Source organism: Hemiscyllium ocellatum, chromosome 19, assembly GCF_020745735.1.
Source record: "Hemiscyllium ocellatum isolate sHemOce1 chromosome 19, sHemOce1.pat.X.cur, whole genome shotgun sequence".
NCBI lineage: Eukaryota > Metazoa > Chordata > Chondrichthyes > Orectolobiformes > Hemiscylliidae > Hemiscyllium > Hemiscyllium ocellatum.
The window spans coordinates 43,568,080-43,585,866 of NC_083419.1; the positions used below are offsets into that span (position 1 = coordinate 43,568,080).

The 17,787-nt window shown below is 42.4% G+C and overlaps 2 protein-coding genes across 2 annotated transcripts in view; one reads left to right on the forward strand and one right to left on the reverse strand.

Moving 5' to 3' along the window:
• LOC132824736 (polyglutamylase complex subunit TTLL1-like) overlaps nucleotides 1-10,574 on the reverse strand; it is a 71,900-nt gene extending 61,326 nt beyond the window's left edge. Inside the window, exon 1 of the mRNA XM_060839416.1 lies at nucleotides 10,462-10,574. Coding sequence (XP_060695399.1) covers nucleotides 10,462-10,574 — 113 coding nt within the window. The remainder of the gene's footprint in view (nucleotides 1-10,461) is intronic.
• A 6,481-nt stretch (nucleotides 10,575-17,055) lies between these two features.
• LOC132824737 (bcl-2 homologous antagonist/killer-like) overlaps nucleotides 17,056-17,787 on the forward strand; it is a 54,231-nt gene continuing 53,499 nt past the window's right edge. The window contains exons 1-2 of the mRNA XM_060839418.1: nucleotides 17,056-17,147; nucleotides 17,244-17,273. The gene's annotated coding sequence lies outside the window, so the exon portion shown is untranslated. The remainder of the gene's footprint in view (nucleotides 17,148-17,243; nucleotides 17,274-17,787) is intronic.

The following is a 17,787-nucleotide window of genomic DNA, read 5'->3' on the forward strand; positions in this document are numbered from 1 at the left end:
GGTATATGAGTAGGAAGGTTTAGGAGGGATATGGGCCAAGTGCTGGCAGGTGGGACTAGATCGATTTAGGATATGTGGTTGGCATGGACAAGTTGGACCGAAGGGTCTGTTTCCTTGCTGTACTTCTCTATGACTCTATGACTTTATGAGTTGGATGCTTCAATTGCAGGACAGCAGGATCTCTCTGATTGGATGAATTCACATTGTGGATAATATCCTATCTACAATTATCTTCAATAGGTCGCTATGGCTCTGCTTACTAACATTGGTGTTGGACTGGGGTGGACAAAGTTAAAATTCACACAACACCAGGTTATAATTCAACAGGGTTATTGGAAGTACAAGCTTTCAGAGCACTGCTCCTTCATCAGGGAGCTAGTGGGACAGGATCATAGGACACAGAATTTATAGTAAAAAATCAAAATGTCATCACACTGATGCAATGTATTGAGCAAACCTAGATTGTAGTTAAGTCTTTAAGCACTTAGAATGGGTTGCAGTTTTCGATTCATTCTTTCAAGTCACATTTCCGAGATAACTTAAGGTTTTAAAAAAAAGAGGGTGACACCTCAGCTCAGACAATGCATTAAAAGTGTAAGGTTAGAGTTTATTTCCAAAGTAGGAATTTATAAAATGTCACATGGACAGACTGGCTACAAACTTTGTGCTTTTTGAACAAAATAGCATGTATTTGCAAATGCAAATTAACCCCATAGATTTATATGTGTGTGTGCATGCGTGAGGGACAGAGAGAGTGAGAGAGTGTGCGTGCGTGCGCATGCAAGTGTGATGGAGTATATGCCTGTGAGAGAGTGTGCACATGAGTGTGTGTGTGTGTGTGTGTGTGTGTGTGTATTGTATAGTGGGGTCTCCTGTCGTGTGAAATGAACCCAACATCCCGGTTGAGGCCATCATCATGGGTACCGAACTTGGCTATCGGCCTCTGCTAAGCGACTTTGCATTCTTGCATATTCCGAAGTAGTCTTGGAGGATGGTCACCTTAAGACCTGAGGCCGAATGTCCTTGACTGCTGAAGTGTTCCCCGACTGGGAGGGAATAACCCTGAGTGGCAATTGTTGCACGAGGTCCATTCACGCATTGTTGTAGCATCTGGTTGATGTCGCCAATGTACCATGCCTCGGGGCATCCTTGCCTGCAGTATATGAGACAAACAATGTTAGCCACATGAGTACATGCCGCACATGTGGTGGGTGGAGTCCCCATGTGTAAAGGTAGTATCTATATCGACACTCTGACATATCTGGCTGTTGTAGCCATGACAGGGTTGTACGATGTTGTGGTCAATGTTGTTCTGAAGGCTGGGCAGTTTGCTGCAAACAATGATCTGCTTAAGGTTTGGCAGTTGCTTAAAAGTGAGAAGTGGAGGCGTAGGGAAGATTTTGGTGAAGTGCTCATCCTCATCGATAATGTGTTGTAGGCGCGAAGAACATGGCGTAATTTCTCTGATCCCTGGAAGTGCTGGACAATGAAGGTCCCCTATCGGTCATATCTCCTGTCTGCCTCCTGAGGAGGTCATTATTTTTTCTTGCTATGGCATGTTGGCAATCGATAAGTTTGGCATCATATCCTGTTCTTATGAGGGCATCCTTCAACATCTTCAGGTGTCCATCACATCCCCCCTCATCTGAACAGATCCTGTCTATGCATAGGGCTTGTCCATAGGGAATAGCTGTTTTAAGATGTTTAGGGTGGAAGTTTGAGAAGGGCAGCATTGTGAGGTTATCTGTAGAGCTTTAGTAGGGTGAGGTACTGAGGCGCCCAACCTGGATGGAGATGCGTGTGTCTAAGAATGAGATAGATACTAAAGAGTAGTCCGTGGTAAGTCTGATGATGGGATGAAACTTGTTGACATCACTGTGCAGTTGTTCCAGTGACTTTTCATGGATCCTCAGGAGGAAAATATTGTCAATATATCTGGTGTATAGTTTTGGTTGGAGGTCCTGTGCAGAAAACAAGTCTTGATCGAATTTGTGCATGAAGATGTTGGCATTTTGGAATGCAACTTTAGTCCCCATGTCTATTTCATGTGTCTGGATGAAGAACTAGTTGTCTAACATGGAAATGTTATGGTTGAGGATGAAGCAGATGAGTCGTAAGATGGTGCTGGAGATTGCTAAGTAGTTGGTACTGAGTACTGAGTTTGTTGCAGCAATGCTGTCATTGTGGAGGATGCTGGTATAGTGTGCTGAAATGTCCATTATAACAAGGAATGCTCCTGGTCGACTGGACCCCCTCTCTCCCCCCCCCACCCACACACACACACACCCACACACCCACACACACACACACACACACACACACATACACTCTTACACACACACACACACACACACACACACACACACATTGACATTTTATCAATTTCTACTTTGGAAATAGAACCAGTCTGACTCAAGGTTGGAATACAGACTGACCCTAATCTCACACCTTTAAGACATTGTCTGAGCTGAGATGTCACCTTTATTTTGAAACATTACGTTGTCTCGGGAATGTGACTTGAAAAATGTTCCTGGATTTACATATTAATGAATCCAGACCTGCAACCCATACAAAGTGATTAATTGTTCAATTAATCGCACGAGTTGTATGATACTCTGATCTTTTACGATAAATTCTGTGTCCTATGATCCTGCCCCACAAGCCACCTGATGAAGGAGCAGCGCTCCGAAAGCTAGTGCTTCCAAAGAAACCTGTTGGACTATAACCTGGTGTGGTGTTATTTTTACCTTTACTAACATTGGGCCTTTGCTCATGGTCATCGCAAGTGCTGTCAGGTTGTTTGCCCCTTCTTATAATGACAAACCGTGTTTTACTGTTAGACTGCTGACTTCAAAATCTATAAGAAGAGACTATTCTACATGTTGTTTGTTTTTCTTGTAAATCGACATGTCAACGAGTGAGAAATAAGCAAGATGTTATAATAAGATGGTTAGATGGTAACCCTGAACCTGGGGAAGATCCCTAGGATGATCCTTCCCTATTTTCTCCATATCCTTATTTGCAAAGATGTCTAAGGCTTGTAATTTATTAGATTCCCAATCCTTCAGTTCAAATCAATGCCCTTGTATTGTTTGTTCTGTAGTAGAAACAGAACAGTAGTCTGAGTGGCAAGGTGCTGTTATTTGAAGAAGCAACATTTCAGTAAAAACTATGTGCTAAATCTATAGCATATAATATGTCATGCAGGTTGTAGTAACAATGCAGATTACTGGAAAGTATACAAAGTTGGTTGGCCAGATGTTTTAAACTAAATTTACAGTAACAACATTTGGAAAGATCAAAATTCTGAGATCCTCAACAATACGTTGCATTTTGGATGTGTATGAAACTGAAGTACAAAGAGTACAATAGGTGAATGGGGGTGGGGATGGAGGTGATAGGTCAGAGAGGAGGGTGGAGTGGGTAGGTGGGAAGGGAGATTGGCAGGTAGGACAGGTCATGGGGATGGTGCTGATCTGGAAGGTTGGAACTGAGGTAAGGTGGAGGGAGGGGAAATGAGAAAACTGGTGAAGTCCACATTGATGCCTTGGGGTTAAAGTGTTCGAGGCGGAAGATGAGGCGTTCTTCCTCCAGGCCTCGGGTGATGAGGGAGCGGCGGTGGAGGAGGCCCAGTTCCTCCATGTCCTCAGCAGATTGGGATGAGGTGTTGAAATGTTGGGCCACAGATCAGTAGGGTTGATTGGTGCGGGTGTCCCGGAGATGTTCTCTGAAGCGCTCTGTGAGGAGGCGTCCAGTCTCCCCAATGTAGAGAAGACTGCATCCGGAGCAGCGGATACAATACATGACATTGGTGGATATGCAGGTGAAACTTTGATGGATGTGGAAGGCTCCTTTAGGGCCTTTGATAGAGGTGAGGGAAGAGGTGTGGGCGCAGGTTTTACAGTTCCTGTGGTGGCAGGGGAGGATGCCAGGAAGGGAAGGTGGGTTGTTGGGGGGGCATGGACCTGACCAGGTAGTCACGGAGGGAACAGTCTTTGCAGAAAGCTGAAAGGGGTGGGGAGAGAAATATATCCCTGGTGGTGGGATCCGTTTGGAGGTGGCAGAAATGTCGGTGGATGATTTGGTTTATGCGAAGGTTTGTAGGGTGGAAAGTGAGGACTAGGGGGGTTCTGTCCTTGTTACGGTTGGAGGGGTAGAGTTCAAGGGTGGAGATGCGGGATGTGGATGAGATGCGTTGGAGGGCATCTTCAACCACATGAGAAGGGAAATTGCGATCTTTAAAGAAGGAGGCCATCTGGTGTGTTCTGTTGTGGAACTGGTTCTCCTGGGAGCAGATACAGCAGAGACGGAGGAATTGGGAATACGGGATGGCATTTTTGCAAGAGGTAGGGTGGGAAGAGGTGTAATCCAGGTAGCTGTGGGAGTCGGTCAGTTTATAAAGAATGTCAGTGTCAAGTTGGTCGTCATTAATGGAGATGTAGAGGTCCAGGAAGTGGAGGGAGGTGTCAGAATTGGTCCAGGTGAATTTAAGGTTGGGGTGATGGAGACTGATACAATTACAACATTTGAAAAGTTAGAAATCACACAACATCAGGTTATAGTCCAACAGGTTTATTTGGAAGCACTAACTTTCGGAGCGCTACTCCTTCATCAGATGATTACGCTTCCAAATAAACCTGTTGGACTATAATCTGGTGTTATGTGATTTTTAACTTTGTACACCCCAGTCCAACAACAGCACCTCCCCATCGTAACATTTAAAAAGGCATCTGTATATGAATAGGAAGGGTTTAAAGGGATATGGGCCAAATAGACAATCGATATTAGGTGCAGGAGTAGGCCTTCCTGCCCTTCGAACCATTCATTATGATCATGGTTGATCATCCTCAATCAGTATCCTGTTCCTGCCTTATCCCCATAACCCTTGATTCCACTATCCTTAAGAGCTCTATCCAACTCTTTCTTGAAAGTATGCAGAGACTTGGCCTCCAAAGCCTTCTGGGGCAGAGCATTCCATACACCCACCACTCTCTGGGTGAAGAAGTTTCTCCTCAACTCTGTTCTAAGCGGCCTACCCCTTATTTTTAAACTGTGTCCTCTGGGTCGGGACTCACCCATCAGCGGAAACATGCTTCCTGCCTCCAGGGTGTCCAATCCTTTAATAATCTTATACGTCTCAATCAGATCCCCTCTCAACCTTCTAAACTCAAGCGTATACAAGCCCAGTCGCTCCAATCTTTCAGCGTAAGATTGTCCTGCCATTCCGGGAATTGACCTCGTGAACCTACGCTGCACTCCCTCAATAGCCAGAATGTCTTTCCTCAAATTTGGAGACCAAAACTGCACACAATATTCCAGGTGCGGTCTCACCAGGGCCCTGTACAGCTGCAGAAGAATCTCTTTGATTCTATACTCAATTCCTCTTGTTATGAAGGCCAGCATGCTATTAGCTTTCTTCACTACCTGCTGTACCTGCATGCTTGCTTTCATTGACTGATGTACAAGAACACCTAGATCTCGTTGTACTGCCCCTTTACCTAACTTGACTCCATTTAGGTAGTAATCTGCCTTCCCGTTCTTGCCACCAAAGTGGATAACCACACATTTATCCACATTAAACTGCATCTGCCATGCATCTGTCCACTCACCTAGCCTGTCCAGGTCACCCTGTATTCTCCTAACAACCTCCTCACATTTCACCCTGCCACCCAGCTTTGTGTCATCAGCAAATTTGCTAATATTACTTTTAATACCTTCATCTATATCATTAATGTACATTGTGAAAAGCTGCAGTCCCAGCACTGATCCCTGTGGTACACCACTGGTCACTGCCTGCCATTCTGAAAGGGAGCCGTTTATCACTACTCTTAGTTTCCTGTCAGCCAACCAATTTTCAATCCACGTCAGTATTTTGCCCCTAAGACAATGTGCCCTAATTTTACTCACTAACCTCCCATGTGGGACTTTATCAAAGGCTTCCTGAAAGTCCAGGTATACTAAATCCACTGGATCTCCCTTGACAATCTTCAGAGTTACATCCTCAAAAGATTCCAGAAGATTAGTCAACCATGATTTCCCCTTCATAAATCCATGCTGACTCTGACCTATCCTGTTACTGCTATCCAGATGTGTTGTAATTTCGTCCTTTATAATTGACTCCAGCATTTTTCCCACCACTGAGGTCAGACTAACTGGTATATAATTCTCTATTTTCTCTCTCCCTCCTTTCTTAAAAGTGGGACAACATTAGCCACCCTCCAATCCGCAGGAACTGATCCTGAATCTATAGAACATTGGAAAATGATCACCAATGCATCCACAATTTCTAGAGCCACCTCCTTCAGTACCCTGGGATGCAGACCATCAGGCCCCGGGGACTTATCAGCCTTCAGACCCAACCGTCTGTCCAACACCATTTCCTACCTAATATAAATTCCCTTCAGTTCAGGTCGTTCAGCCACTATTACATCTGGGAGATTGCTTGTGTCTTCATGGTAAATGGGATTAGATTAGGTGAGGATATCTGGTCAGCATGGACAAGTTGGACTAAAGGATCTGTTTCCATGCTGTGCATCTCTATGACTCAGTACATTGTTATGGATCGGAAGATATGAGGGATAGTTTATCTTCTAAATTTCTAAATTCTTGGAAGTGCAGGGTCGGATTAGAACAAGTCAGCACGGATTTAGTAAGGGGAGTCGTGCCTGACAAACCTATTAGAATTCTTTGAAGAGGTAACAAGTAAGTTAGACCAGGGAAATCTAATAGATGTCCTCTATCTAGACCTGCAAAAGGCCTTTGATAAGGTGCCTCATGGGACGCTGTTGAGTAAGGTGAAGGCCCGTGGTGTTCGAGGTGAGCTACTGGCATGAATTGGAGATTAGCTGTCTGACAGAAGGCAGAGAGTTGGGATAAAAGATTCTTTTTTGGAATGGCAGCTGGTGACAAATGGGGTCCCACAGGGTTCAGTGTTGGGGCCGCAGCTGTTCACATTATATATTAATGATCTGGATGAAGAGACTGGGGCATTCTGGTGAAGTTAGCTGATGATACGAAGTTAGGCGGACAGGCAGGTAGGACTGAGGAGGTACAGAAGCTGCAGAAAGATTTAGACAGTTTAGGAGAGTGGTCCAGGAAATGGCTGGTGAAACTCAACATGAGCAAGTGTGAGGTCTGGCATGGACTATTTCTTAAATGGTGAGAACATTCATAAAGCCAAAGTACAAAGGGATCTGGGAGTGCTAGTCCAGGATTCTCTAAAGGTTGATTTGCAGGTTGAATCCGTGATTAAGAAAGCAAATGTAATGCTGTCATTTCTCTCAAGAGGGTTGGAATATAAAAGCAGTGAGGTGCTTCTGAGACTTTATAAAGCTCTAGTTAGGCCACATTTAGAATACTGTGTCCAATTTGGGCCCCACACCTCAGGAAGGACATATTGGCACTGGAGTGTGTCCAGCGGAGATTTACACGAATGATCCCTGGAATGATAGGGCTAACATATGATGATCAGCTGAGGATCCTGGGATTGTATTCAATAGAGTTTAGAAGGTTGAGGGGAGATCTAATAGAAACTTACAAGATAATGCATGGCTTAGAAAGGGTGGATGCTGGGAAGTTGTTTCCGTTAGGCGGGGAGATTAGGACCCATGGGCACAGCCTTAAAATTAGAGGGGGTCAACTTAGAACAGAAAAGAGGAGACATTTCTTCAGCCTGAGAGTGAAATTCACTGCCACAGAGTGCAGTGGAGGCTGGGGCGTTGGGTGTCTTCAAGGCAGAGATTGATAAATTCTTGATCTCGCAAGGAATTAAGGGCTACGGGGAGAGTGTGGGTAAGTGGAATTGAAACACCCATCAGCCATGATTAAATGGCGGAGCGGACTCGATGGGCTGAATGGCCTTGCTTCCACTTCTATGTCTTATGGTCTTCTTTTCTCATCTCTTGGCTGCCTACAATAAAATGTAATTATGCAGATAGTGCTTTAACCCCTTTACTGCTGTAAACTTAAAGAACAGACATGGACCAGTCAAAGAAATGTTAAATTTTCAGCTTTCACAATTTTCGAATATAAATGTGACAAACACCCACTTTGAAAACAAACAAATGCTCACAAACATGAAGATTATTATCTTCGACAAGTAATGGAGCAGAAAGAGACCAGTCACTTGTTTATATGGTCCTTAAGATGATTATTGAAATCATGTGGGCCTGAAAGATTCTCTCATGGTTCCCTGGAAACAATGGAGATTTACATTTCTGGCCATTTCTGGCAAAATTGAAGCCAAGTTCCTGGAGTAAAGAAATATAACTTTGCAAGAAAAATAATTGGTCACCCCTTTTCACTGGCTAAGGTGATGTGAGAGGCAAAGTATCCCCCAGCTTTGTGTCCCAGACTGATTTGCTAGGTAGTCATTGTGGTTACTAATTCCCTCTCCAGCCACATTCAGCTATCTGATGGCACTATCGATGTACACTGAGGAAACTCGATTATCCGAATATCAATTATCCAAAAATTAATTTTCCGAAGGAGATCTCGAGGTCCTGATAGAAACATTACATCAAAGACGTGTTTCCAACAGTGATCGCGTTTTTTGTTTACAGTGATTAAACAGGCAGCGTCTCCAAATGGCTGACCTCCCACCCCCTCTCTCCCCACACTTTCCCTGGAGTTCTACAAAGGGGTGTACCCTAACCCCCAAACTTCCCAGCAATAATCTCTCCAATATTGTCCGGTACAGGGCAAACATGGAACTTGTCAAAAAGTTGCAGTAAAAAGTTGTGAGTGTGGCTGTGTGTGTGGGTCTATGCGCTATTTGGAGACTTATCCCATAAAGGCAGCAGCAGTCTTGTTGTTGGTGTGCAGTCTGGATGCCCCGGAGAGAGGCCGGAGGTGGACAGGGGGCAGTGGGGGGGGCTGTGTTGGGGGCGGGGGCTCTCACTGTTTGTGCTGGGGGGTGGGGGCGGGGTTGGACCGGATTGGGGGGCAGGGTAGGACCGGGTTGGGGGGGGCGGTGCTGGATGGGGAGGTGGTGATGGGGGCTGGGGCTCACGCGCTATGTGTTGCTGCAGTCTCCTGAATAGGGAGCAGACTTTAAAACTCCGAGCCTTAGGAGGAAAGGCATTTAATTGATTTTCCGAATAATCAATTATCGGAACGAAATAGTGCCCGCCCATCACGTTCAGATAATCAAGTTTCCACTGCTCCTTTGTTGATGTAATGATTGGAAGCCAAAGTATTGGACACACATATTTGATATCAAGATTCCAGCTCTAATAATTCTCTGAATAATTTTATTTGAAATTCTGTATTTGTGGACTTGCAAGTCTAGTGGTCATTGTCATTTTAAACCTCCAGCACTGAATAGTGAGGGGTAATCAATTAGCACCTGAGAGGACCATTTGTATTTTAAGCAATTTCCTTGAGATATGTTCAAGCACATTTGTATCCGCCTACCCAAAAACGACAAAGTAGATCATTTGATTCTGTTCAAGTCTATTTTGTGAAGGTACGGTGTTCATATTCCATATTGCTTTTTAAAAGTACAGCGTCCATCTTTCACTAAGCATTTACATGGCAGTAATAATATGATAAGCAATGAAAGGGCTGTAAGGTTCTGTGAGCACTATGTGCAAGTAACAGTAAAAGGTAACTGAAAGGTAGCACAAATATTTGAAGGATCTACGGTGAGGCAATCCACTTACTAATAATTCCTGCCACCATCTATTGGACAAGCTCTATTGCTATTCTTTTGAGAACGATGTTCTCGAGTTTCAGATACACTTTCCTTATCTAACCATCTCAAGCAACAATACTGTATTTTCACTTCACCGATGAGAGACTTTGGGAACTGTACCATTCTACTATTTATTCTCAAACTCTGTTCATAGCCCTCATATTTCCCACCCTTTGGCTTTTGTCAGGCACTTCACCATCCTTCTGATGCAGCTTGCTGACAGTCTTTAGAAAAATTGAACTAAATGTTGTCTTTTCAGAGTGCTTTCATGTACAATTCCCTTTTGTCTCCTAACCCTGTGAAACCACATTGTCAAAAAAAATCTGGTTTTACAATTCAAGAAGAATTATACAGCAGCTGTTGGAACATCTGAAAAACTGGAGAATTGACCAAATATAAAACATTAGGTGAACTGGCCATGCTAAATTGTCCATGGTGTTCAGGGATGTATAGGTCAGGGGTAAATATAGAGTAGTAGGGAAATAGGTCTGGGTGGGTTATTCTTTGGAAGGTTGTTGTGGACTTGTTGGGCTAAATGGTCTGTTTACACACTGTAGGGATTCTATGAATTCTACTTTGCTCCAGATATCCTTCTTCACCATCTGATCTTAAAATTCCTGCAGCATGCTCGCAATATATCAAAATTGCATAGAGTAGATGTTTTCAAAAAATTCTGGTACTACTGTTTTTGATTCATAATTCCAATGTCATCATTGGAATCAAATCAAATCAGAATCGACTGATTTACTATTCTACCGTTTACTCACCAATAAAAATTCCAATCCTCACTTGCCGACACCTGGATCCAGCCTCTTTTTTCAAAGTTATTTAAAAGCACAGATTTATCAATGTCTGTTACCCATTTCACTTTTCCTGTCATGATTTTTCTGATGAATATGAACTATCGCAGATTCAGTTAACCCTGTGAATGAAAGACATGAAGTGCACTCATGACAACATAAAAATAGATAGAAATCTGTACAAACCATAAATACTATTGACTTATTGCAAAATTTTAATATTAAATTTAAGGATTTTTGTTATTTCATGAGGGAAAATTCTTAATGTTGCCATGCTTTTGTTCCAGATTAATCAATGAATATGAATGTGTTCAAAATTTCATTGTAGCTGTTTCAGTATTGAAACTCTGTAGATAAAACTTATCTGAAGTACATGTGACTCCTGTTTCATATTAGCATGGTTGATATTTAATTCTCCCCTGATGTGACCAAGTAAGCCCCTCAATTATATTAAAATGCTCAATGAGGAGGTCAACTGCCACTTCCTTAAGGAGAAATCAGATAAGCAAAAAATTCCAGTGATGAGCATATGTCCGGAATGAATATTTGAAAATGTTGAGAGAAGTACATTTTGCCAGTAGCAAATTGGATTGCCCGTGTATCTTATATATAGTATAACTTCTAGTAGAGTATCTTAATAGCATTTTTACTGTGGTGTCCACTGCAGAAAAATATACATATAATGCAGGCTGACATTCCACTGCAGTACTGAGGGAATGAAATTCTACCATTTTTTATGAAATGTTAAAAAAACGACCATGCTGGGTACCCTTAGTTAGATACAAAAGACCACTACTTCAAATAAGAATGCTTCAGTTTATCCCAGTGTCCTGGCCTTGTTTAGCCTTCAGTCAAAATCAATAAAATATGTTGCTGTGCATTTTGAGATGAAAATAATACTGAAGCTAACTGCACTCATTATTGTTATGTGACAAATTGGAAAGCAACTGCACATGTTGTTAAATCTGGAAGAACAGAAGATGATGTCAGATTTACTATGCTGCTACACAGGCTTTGTTATATCAGTTTTGCATCAATTCAGTCAGCATTGAAACAAACCAAAAGTATTAAGTTGTGGTAACTAGTCACTAAACAAACCTCATAATGCTAGGGCAGTGTTGCTTGCCCTGCTCACATCTGCCACTGATCATTTATGGAGTGCACAGCACTGAAAGAGACCTCTAAACACAGGAAGTTATCCTGATTACCGTGATTCAACGAGGCAGCTCATACTCATCTTTTCAAGAGAAAATAGAGATAAAGAATAAATGCTGGCCTGGCCAGTGATGTCCATGGAGAAAGTGAGGACTGTGGATGCCAGAGATCAGAGTCAAGAGTGTGGTGCTGGAAAAGCACAGCTGGTCAGACAGCATCCAAGGAGCAGGAGAATCGACGTTTCAAGCATAAGTCCTTCATCATGAACCAAAAGAAAAATCTTTGCATGTCTTCACTGCTGACCACAGACCAGGGTTAATATGTAGTCATCATCATACTAGCCTGAATCAACCAGAAACAGTAATCATTAGCCGATTGATTCTCCTACTTTTCTCCATTACCACTGGGGCTCCATGCAAGAACTTCTAGCAATGCCCTTACCAAAACTCCCACACACCAGAGCTTGTTATTGCATGGCCTGCTATTACACACAACCCATTGTTAACCACTAATTGTCCCCATTAGTAGCCATTAACTGTCCTTCTCTCTCTTTGGGCTCTATTTATATTTATTGTTTACTCATCTCCCCTTCCCTGCCATTCTATCTCCTGCATTAAAAATACAACTTTTCCCCAGTGACCATCAGTTCTGAGGAAGGTTCCCAGACCCAAAATGTTAATTCTGATTTCTCTCCACAGCTGCTGCCAGACCTGCTGAGCTTTTCCAGCAATTTCTACTTTTGTTGGAGCATATCTGATATTGGAGTCCTTTCTTGTGACCAAATTATGCTTCCCTTTTACAGCAGCAGCTATCATAATATGGCCTGTCTTCATTCACAGACACACAAGAAATCTTTTGATATTTAAATAGCTTTTCAGTCTGTTTATCAATGAGTGAGATGAGGTAAGCTGGCAGAGTGGCAGGATGGATAGGATGCTAGATGGGAGGAATGGTAGGATGGCAGGGTAGTGTGATTGGGTCAGGGGCCAGGGCTTTGGAGTGAAGAATTCAGTGACATTCAAATAGGTTTTGAAAGTGCATGGGGTGAGAGGGTCAGGGGAATTGGAGGAATCAGTGGAGGGATGTTGGGGATGGAGTTAAATGTTTAGGTAACCTGCCTTGGATATGTTTCCTGAGTACTATTCAGGGAATTAAGTCAAATATCTCCCCAAGTCTAAATTGAAATCCAAGACATTCACACAGGCATTGGGAAAATTGTCCAATGAAAAAGCTGAAACTTCCTGGGTAATAACAACATGCAGTCAGTACTTGGGAGAGGGGCCCCAATGGGTATCTTTTGGTGTATGTCTGTTCCCCAGAGATTGGAAGGTTGGGGACACGTTGATTATGGTACTGTACGGCTGTACAAACTGGCTGCTACATTCCAATATGGCAACGAATACTGCCCCTCAAAAGGATGTGATGGCTTGTAAATTGTTTTAGTATGTCCTGAAGTTAAGGGCTATAGCAATGGAAGTTTCCCCTGTGTTATAAACAGGGAGCTATAAAAAACTGAGCTTACCATTATTAATTTCATTTCTCATCTTACTGCAATCTTACTATTATCACGGATTCCTGCAGCCGCACAGACTATTGCTCAGACCCATTAGGAGTTTGGCTGCAGTTGGTAAATATGTACAGTGTTAACATTTCGGGTCAAGTGACCCTTCCTCAGAACCCTTCACACTGGATCCATTAGTTCTGATTTATCTCCACAGAGGCTGTTAGATCTGCCGAACTTTTCCAGCAATTTCTGTTTCTGATATACAAGCATCTGCAGTTCTTTTGGTTTTTAAGTAAGTTCGACTGCACCAGTTCGACGGATACTCTTGGCCGAAAATACTCGTAGTAAAGGATTTTCCATTTTCTTTCTTGCAATCATGTCCTTTCATTTGTTTGTCTTTTCTCCCTTTCATCCTGTACGGCGCAGATCAATGCTTGTGGTTTCTTTTTGGGAAGAAAAATATTTTTTTCAGCACACTCTCAGGTTCCAAGGACACGTGCCTGGCTGATAATTTGCGATACAACTATCCAGGCAAACCTTACCTGGGCAAGAGCTCTGCAAATGTGGCAATTTCATAAATTTTCTAACCAGCAATTTATCGGAGTCGCCTTGTTTACCTTTGCATGTTAGATTGTTCCTTAGCAACCAGTAAAGCTGAACCTGGGAGAGGCCTGAGAGTGCAGAAGTGGCAGAATTGCCAAGATTTTGAGGTTTTGATGTAGAGCCTTTTAGATTGATTATGCTCAGTTTGTTTATATGATATATTGGAGTTGTTTAGCTATTAATAGTCATGTTTTAGTTTCATTTGCATGCTTCCGTGACACTTATGTCTGAATATACAGCAACTTTGCAACTGACAGAAAATGTTGTGTGTGCACAGATACACATTTTCCCTAAATGGCTGTGCCTGTTACTGGAAAATCCTGAATCTCTCAGATTGCACCATTTTCTAACATCTCGCTATTTCATTGGTTATGTTTCAGGACCAGTATCGGTCATTTTCACAAATGTTGAACAAATTGGAAAATCTCACTTCCAAAAATATTACTTTAAATATTCTGTAAACTCCGATAATAATCATCATGAAACATAGACTGTAATGATGTTGATTATACTTTTCATTCTGGGAATACTGGAAAAGCCAGACCTTTGGTATGATTTAACTTGATAAACCATAATGATTTACAGAACTGTATGTGTGGATGAACCAAGTGTAAGAAAATAAGGAGCAAGATTCCAGGGTTGAATTGAAACACAAAAATATCATTATTGTACTAAATTGAAGCAAAACAAACTTAAGCAAAAATAATATTCATAAATATTAATGAATATAAAGCATAAACACTACATATCCAAATTAGATTCTAGCATTCAGGATTAATATGAATTAACAGACAACAGACTGGCCTGTTGAGTGGTTGAGAATATGGCAGATTGAATATTACCTGCTGAAGTGCAAAGTTATCCACTTTGGTAGAAAAAGTAAAAAAGTATGTTTTGGTGAGACTTAGAAATGTTTGTATTCAGAGAATCCTGAATGTCCTTGTACATGAATCATAAAACAGTAATCAATTACAAAGACAAGTAATTATTACAAAGGGACTGAAGTATACAGAAGTCTTACTGTGGGCAAGTTTCTTTACCTAACAAAAAAAATACTTAAACCAAGAGAGAGTGGGACAGTGGTTCATTACTGTTCCTTGCCATTGTCTTATGAGGAGAGATTAAGTCTACTCGGCCTATATTTCTCCAAGTTCACAAGGATGGAAGCTAATGCAATTGAAGCATATAAATTTCTTAAGGAACTTGTCAGGTGTTAAGAAGATATCCTATATGAATCTGTAATTTTGTCAGCTGATGTATATAGAATTTTTAAAAAATACTTTTGCTAAACAAAAAAAAAATTCATGTATCTGCAATCACTAATTTGCACCAATGAAGCCTTATTCTTCAGATATGTAAAGTTTACAAAGACCCAACAGACACAATGGCACATCTGGATATGTGAACAGCTTCTTTGCTTATTAAAATGAAAGATGGTTAATTCATGAGTTAATGGCCGGAACATTGGATAAACTAATCATCTTTGCTGTAGAAGGAATCTGAGTGAGATGTGAGCTATCTTTCATAGTTTTTGGAATATACAGCCAAGATGGAGACAGGTTGTGTTTTACAAACTGTTGTGTGGATGCTGAAACTAGGAATGAGTAGACAATGTGTTGGCTACTAAAGGGAGCAGCTCCCTCTTTCTACAATTGCTTGGAAATGTCTACAAATAGCATGTCGTGACTGTACTAAAAAGCGATTAATTTTCTGCGACGGGATTCCAGGAGAAAAGACGATCTTCCAGTTACGACTGAAAAGTAACTGTTTCAGCAAAGAAGCAGAAGCTGGACTGAATCACAATCAGTGAATCTTTATTGACTATACCTTTTGAATGTGTGTTTTACTTGACCAAATTTAACATGGTTAAAAATCACCCAGCATCAGATTATAGTCCAACACCCTCCACATCAAATTTAACACCAGCTCATCTGCAAAATTGTATTTTGATTTGCTTGCTTGGAGAGATTGTATATTTGTACACATTAGTAGGAAGTAAGCCATGTTCAGATGTTTTTAACATTTTAAATACTTTTTAGCAACAAAATTAATCCTTGTGTTTATTTCATTAATGTTTGGCTTAATTCTTACAAACTTCACTAGGTCAAGTGCATACTGAATTGATAATTGCAGCATCCTTTTTAAAACCTAAAACGTATTGCTGTTAAATAAGGAGTGGAGTTGACATGACTGGTGCTAACACAGATGTTGAAAAAATAGTTTCAAATGCAAGTTCTGAAGAAGAGTCAAGCTGACTCTAAAGGTTAATTCTGTTTTTCTCTCACCATATGCTGCCAGGCCTGGTGAGGTTCTGCAGAATTTTCTGTGCACATTTGAAACAATGTTTCCCTGCCTGGGAAGCCTAGAGTGTACAGTCACATCCTGAGCATAAAGAGTCGGTTATTCAGAACTGGGATAAGAAAAAGGATCATTAGAACCTGCTACCCCATGGAGTTGTGAATACTCAGTTGATGAGTCCACTTGACACAGACATTAATTGATACTTGGCGACCAAGTACATTAAATGATATAGAAAAGTGCTGTAACGTGGAGTTGAGGTAGAAGATGAACCATGATCTTGTTAAATGACAGCGTCCATGGGTCACATGGCAACTGCTGCTGATATTTCTTCCTACTGTATGTGGATTATATTGCTGTTGCCTTTTACTAACCTGGTTTATTTCTCAGCGGTGAGAAATTCCATTGTACCTCATGCTGGTGTCTGTCTTTGGTTCCTTGCTAGCAGTCGAGAGCATGGTGCTGGAAAAGCACAACAGGTCAGGCAGTGTCTGAGGAGTAGTAGAATCGACGTTTTAGGAATAAGAGATATCTCTCAGCCTCCCGGAACACAAGCCTCATCCCTCATGAAGGGCTTATGTCCGAAACGTCAATTCTTGTACTCCTTGGATGCTGTCTGACTTGCTGTTCTTTTCCAGCAGCAAACTCTCCACTTGGACCTCCAGCATCTGCAGTCCTCATTTTCTCCTTCCTTGCTAGCAGTCATAATTTACTTATCCTGTGCCAGTCTGTTGAGCTGCTTTTAATCTAACAAAACTATCAGGAGGTAGGCAGAGAGACACAAAAGGTCAGGAAGGTGAATATTTGAAGAATGACATAAAAACTACAAGCAGAATGAGGCCATGTTGTGCTGCAACCCTGCTCTGCTAATGTGATGGGATAAATGAAAGCATTGCACAGTGACAGAATGGGTGTCCGTGCCCAGTGAGTTTACAAGGCGATGACAATGTTTCAGGAGAGCAGTGAGCACTGGCTGGAGCTGCACTGAGCTGTATGGGGAGACTGGGAGGTGACATCAGTGTTTGCTCAGGTGCACAGCTCCAGGTGCAGGCAGGAGGCGAGAAGCCCGCGCCTTTCTCTGAGTGACGCTGCTGTGAGTATAATCAGCTTTCATACACATAAAACTCAAACTTATCGCTCCAAAAATATAGAATCGAATGTCATCTATATTTTTTAATCATTCCTGCAGGGCGGCTGTCGCTATCCCGGCTTTGAAAAGGTGAGAATTATTTTGTTGGTGAGTGTGGGAAAGGTGTTGGTTAGGGAAAGGTGTGGCGCGATGTTGTTTTCGGAGTTGTGAACAAAGAGAGAGTTGTGGGTGAGCTGGGAGCAGGGTTGGGGCGAGGAGCTGGGAGTTGATGGTGGGGCAGGTGATGATGTGTGCGGCTCCTGACCCCGTCCCTCTGTATTTGTCCCTAAATCCGAACCTTTCGATACGGTCAAGTCTCACATTGATCATACTCCCCCAGCCCCACAGCAAGACTGTGTACCCACCCCCAGGGACCCCCAGTCTGTCTCCCCTTCCTCCCTCCTCCTCCCCCGTCTCACACCCTCCCACAACCCTCTCCCAACCTCAGTCTTCCTCCCCCCCCATCCCCAGCCTCCCTCCCTCATTCCCGTTCCCCGACCCCTTCGCCTCCCTCTCTCTCCCCCTCTCTCCTCCCCTCCTCTCCCCTCACTTCCCTACCCCCTCCCCGCCCTCTCCTCTCCTCTCTCCCCCTCTCCTCTCTCCC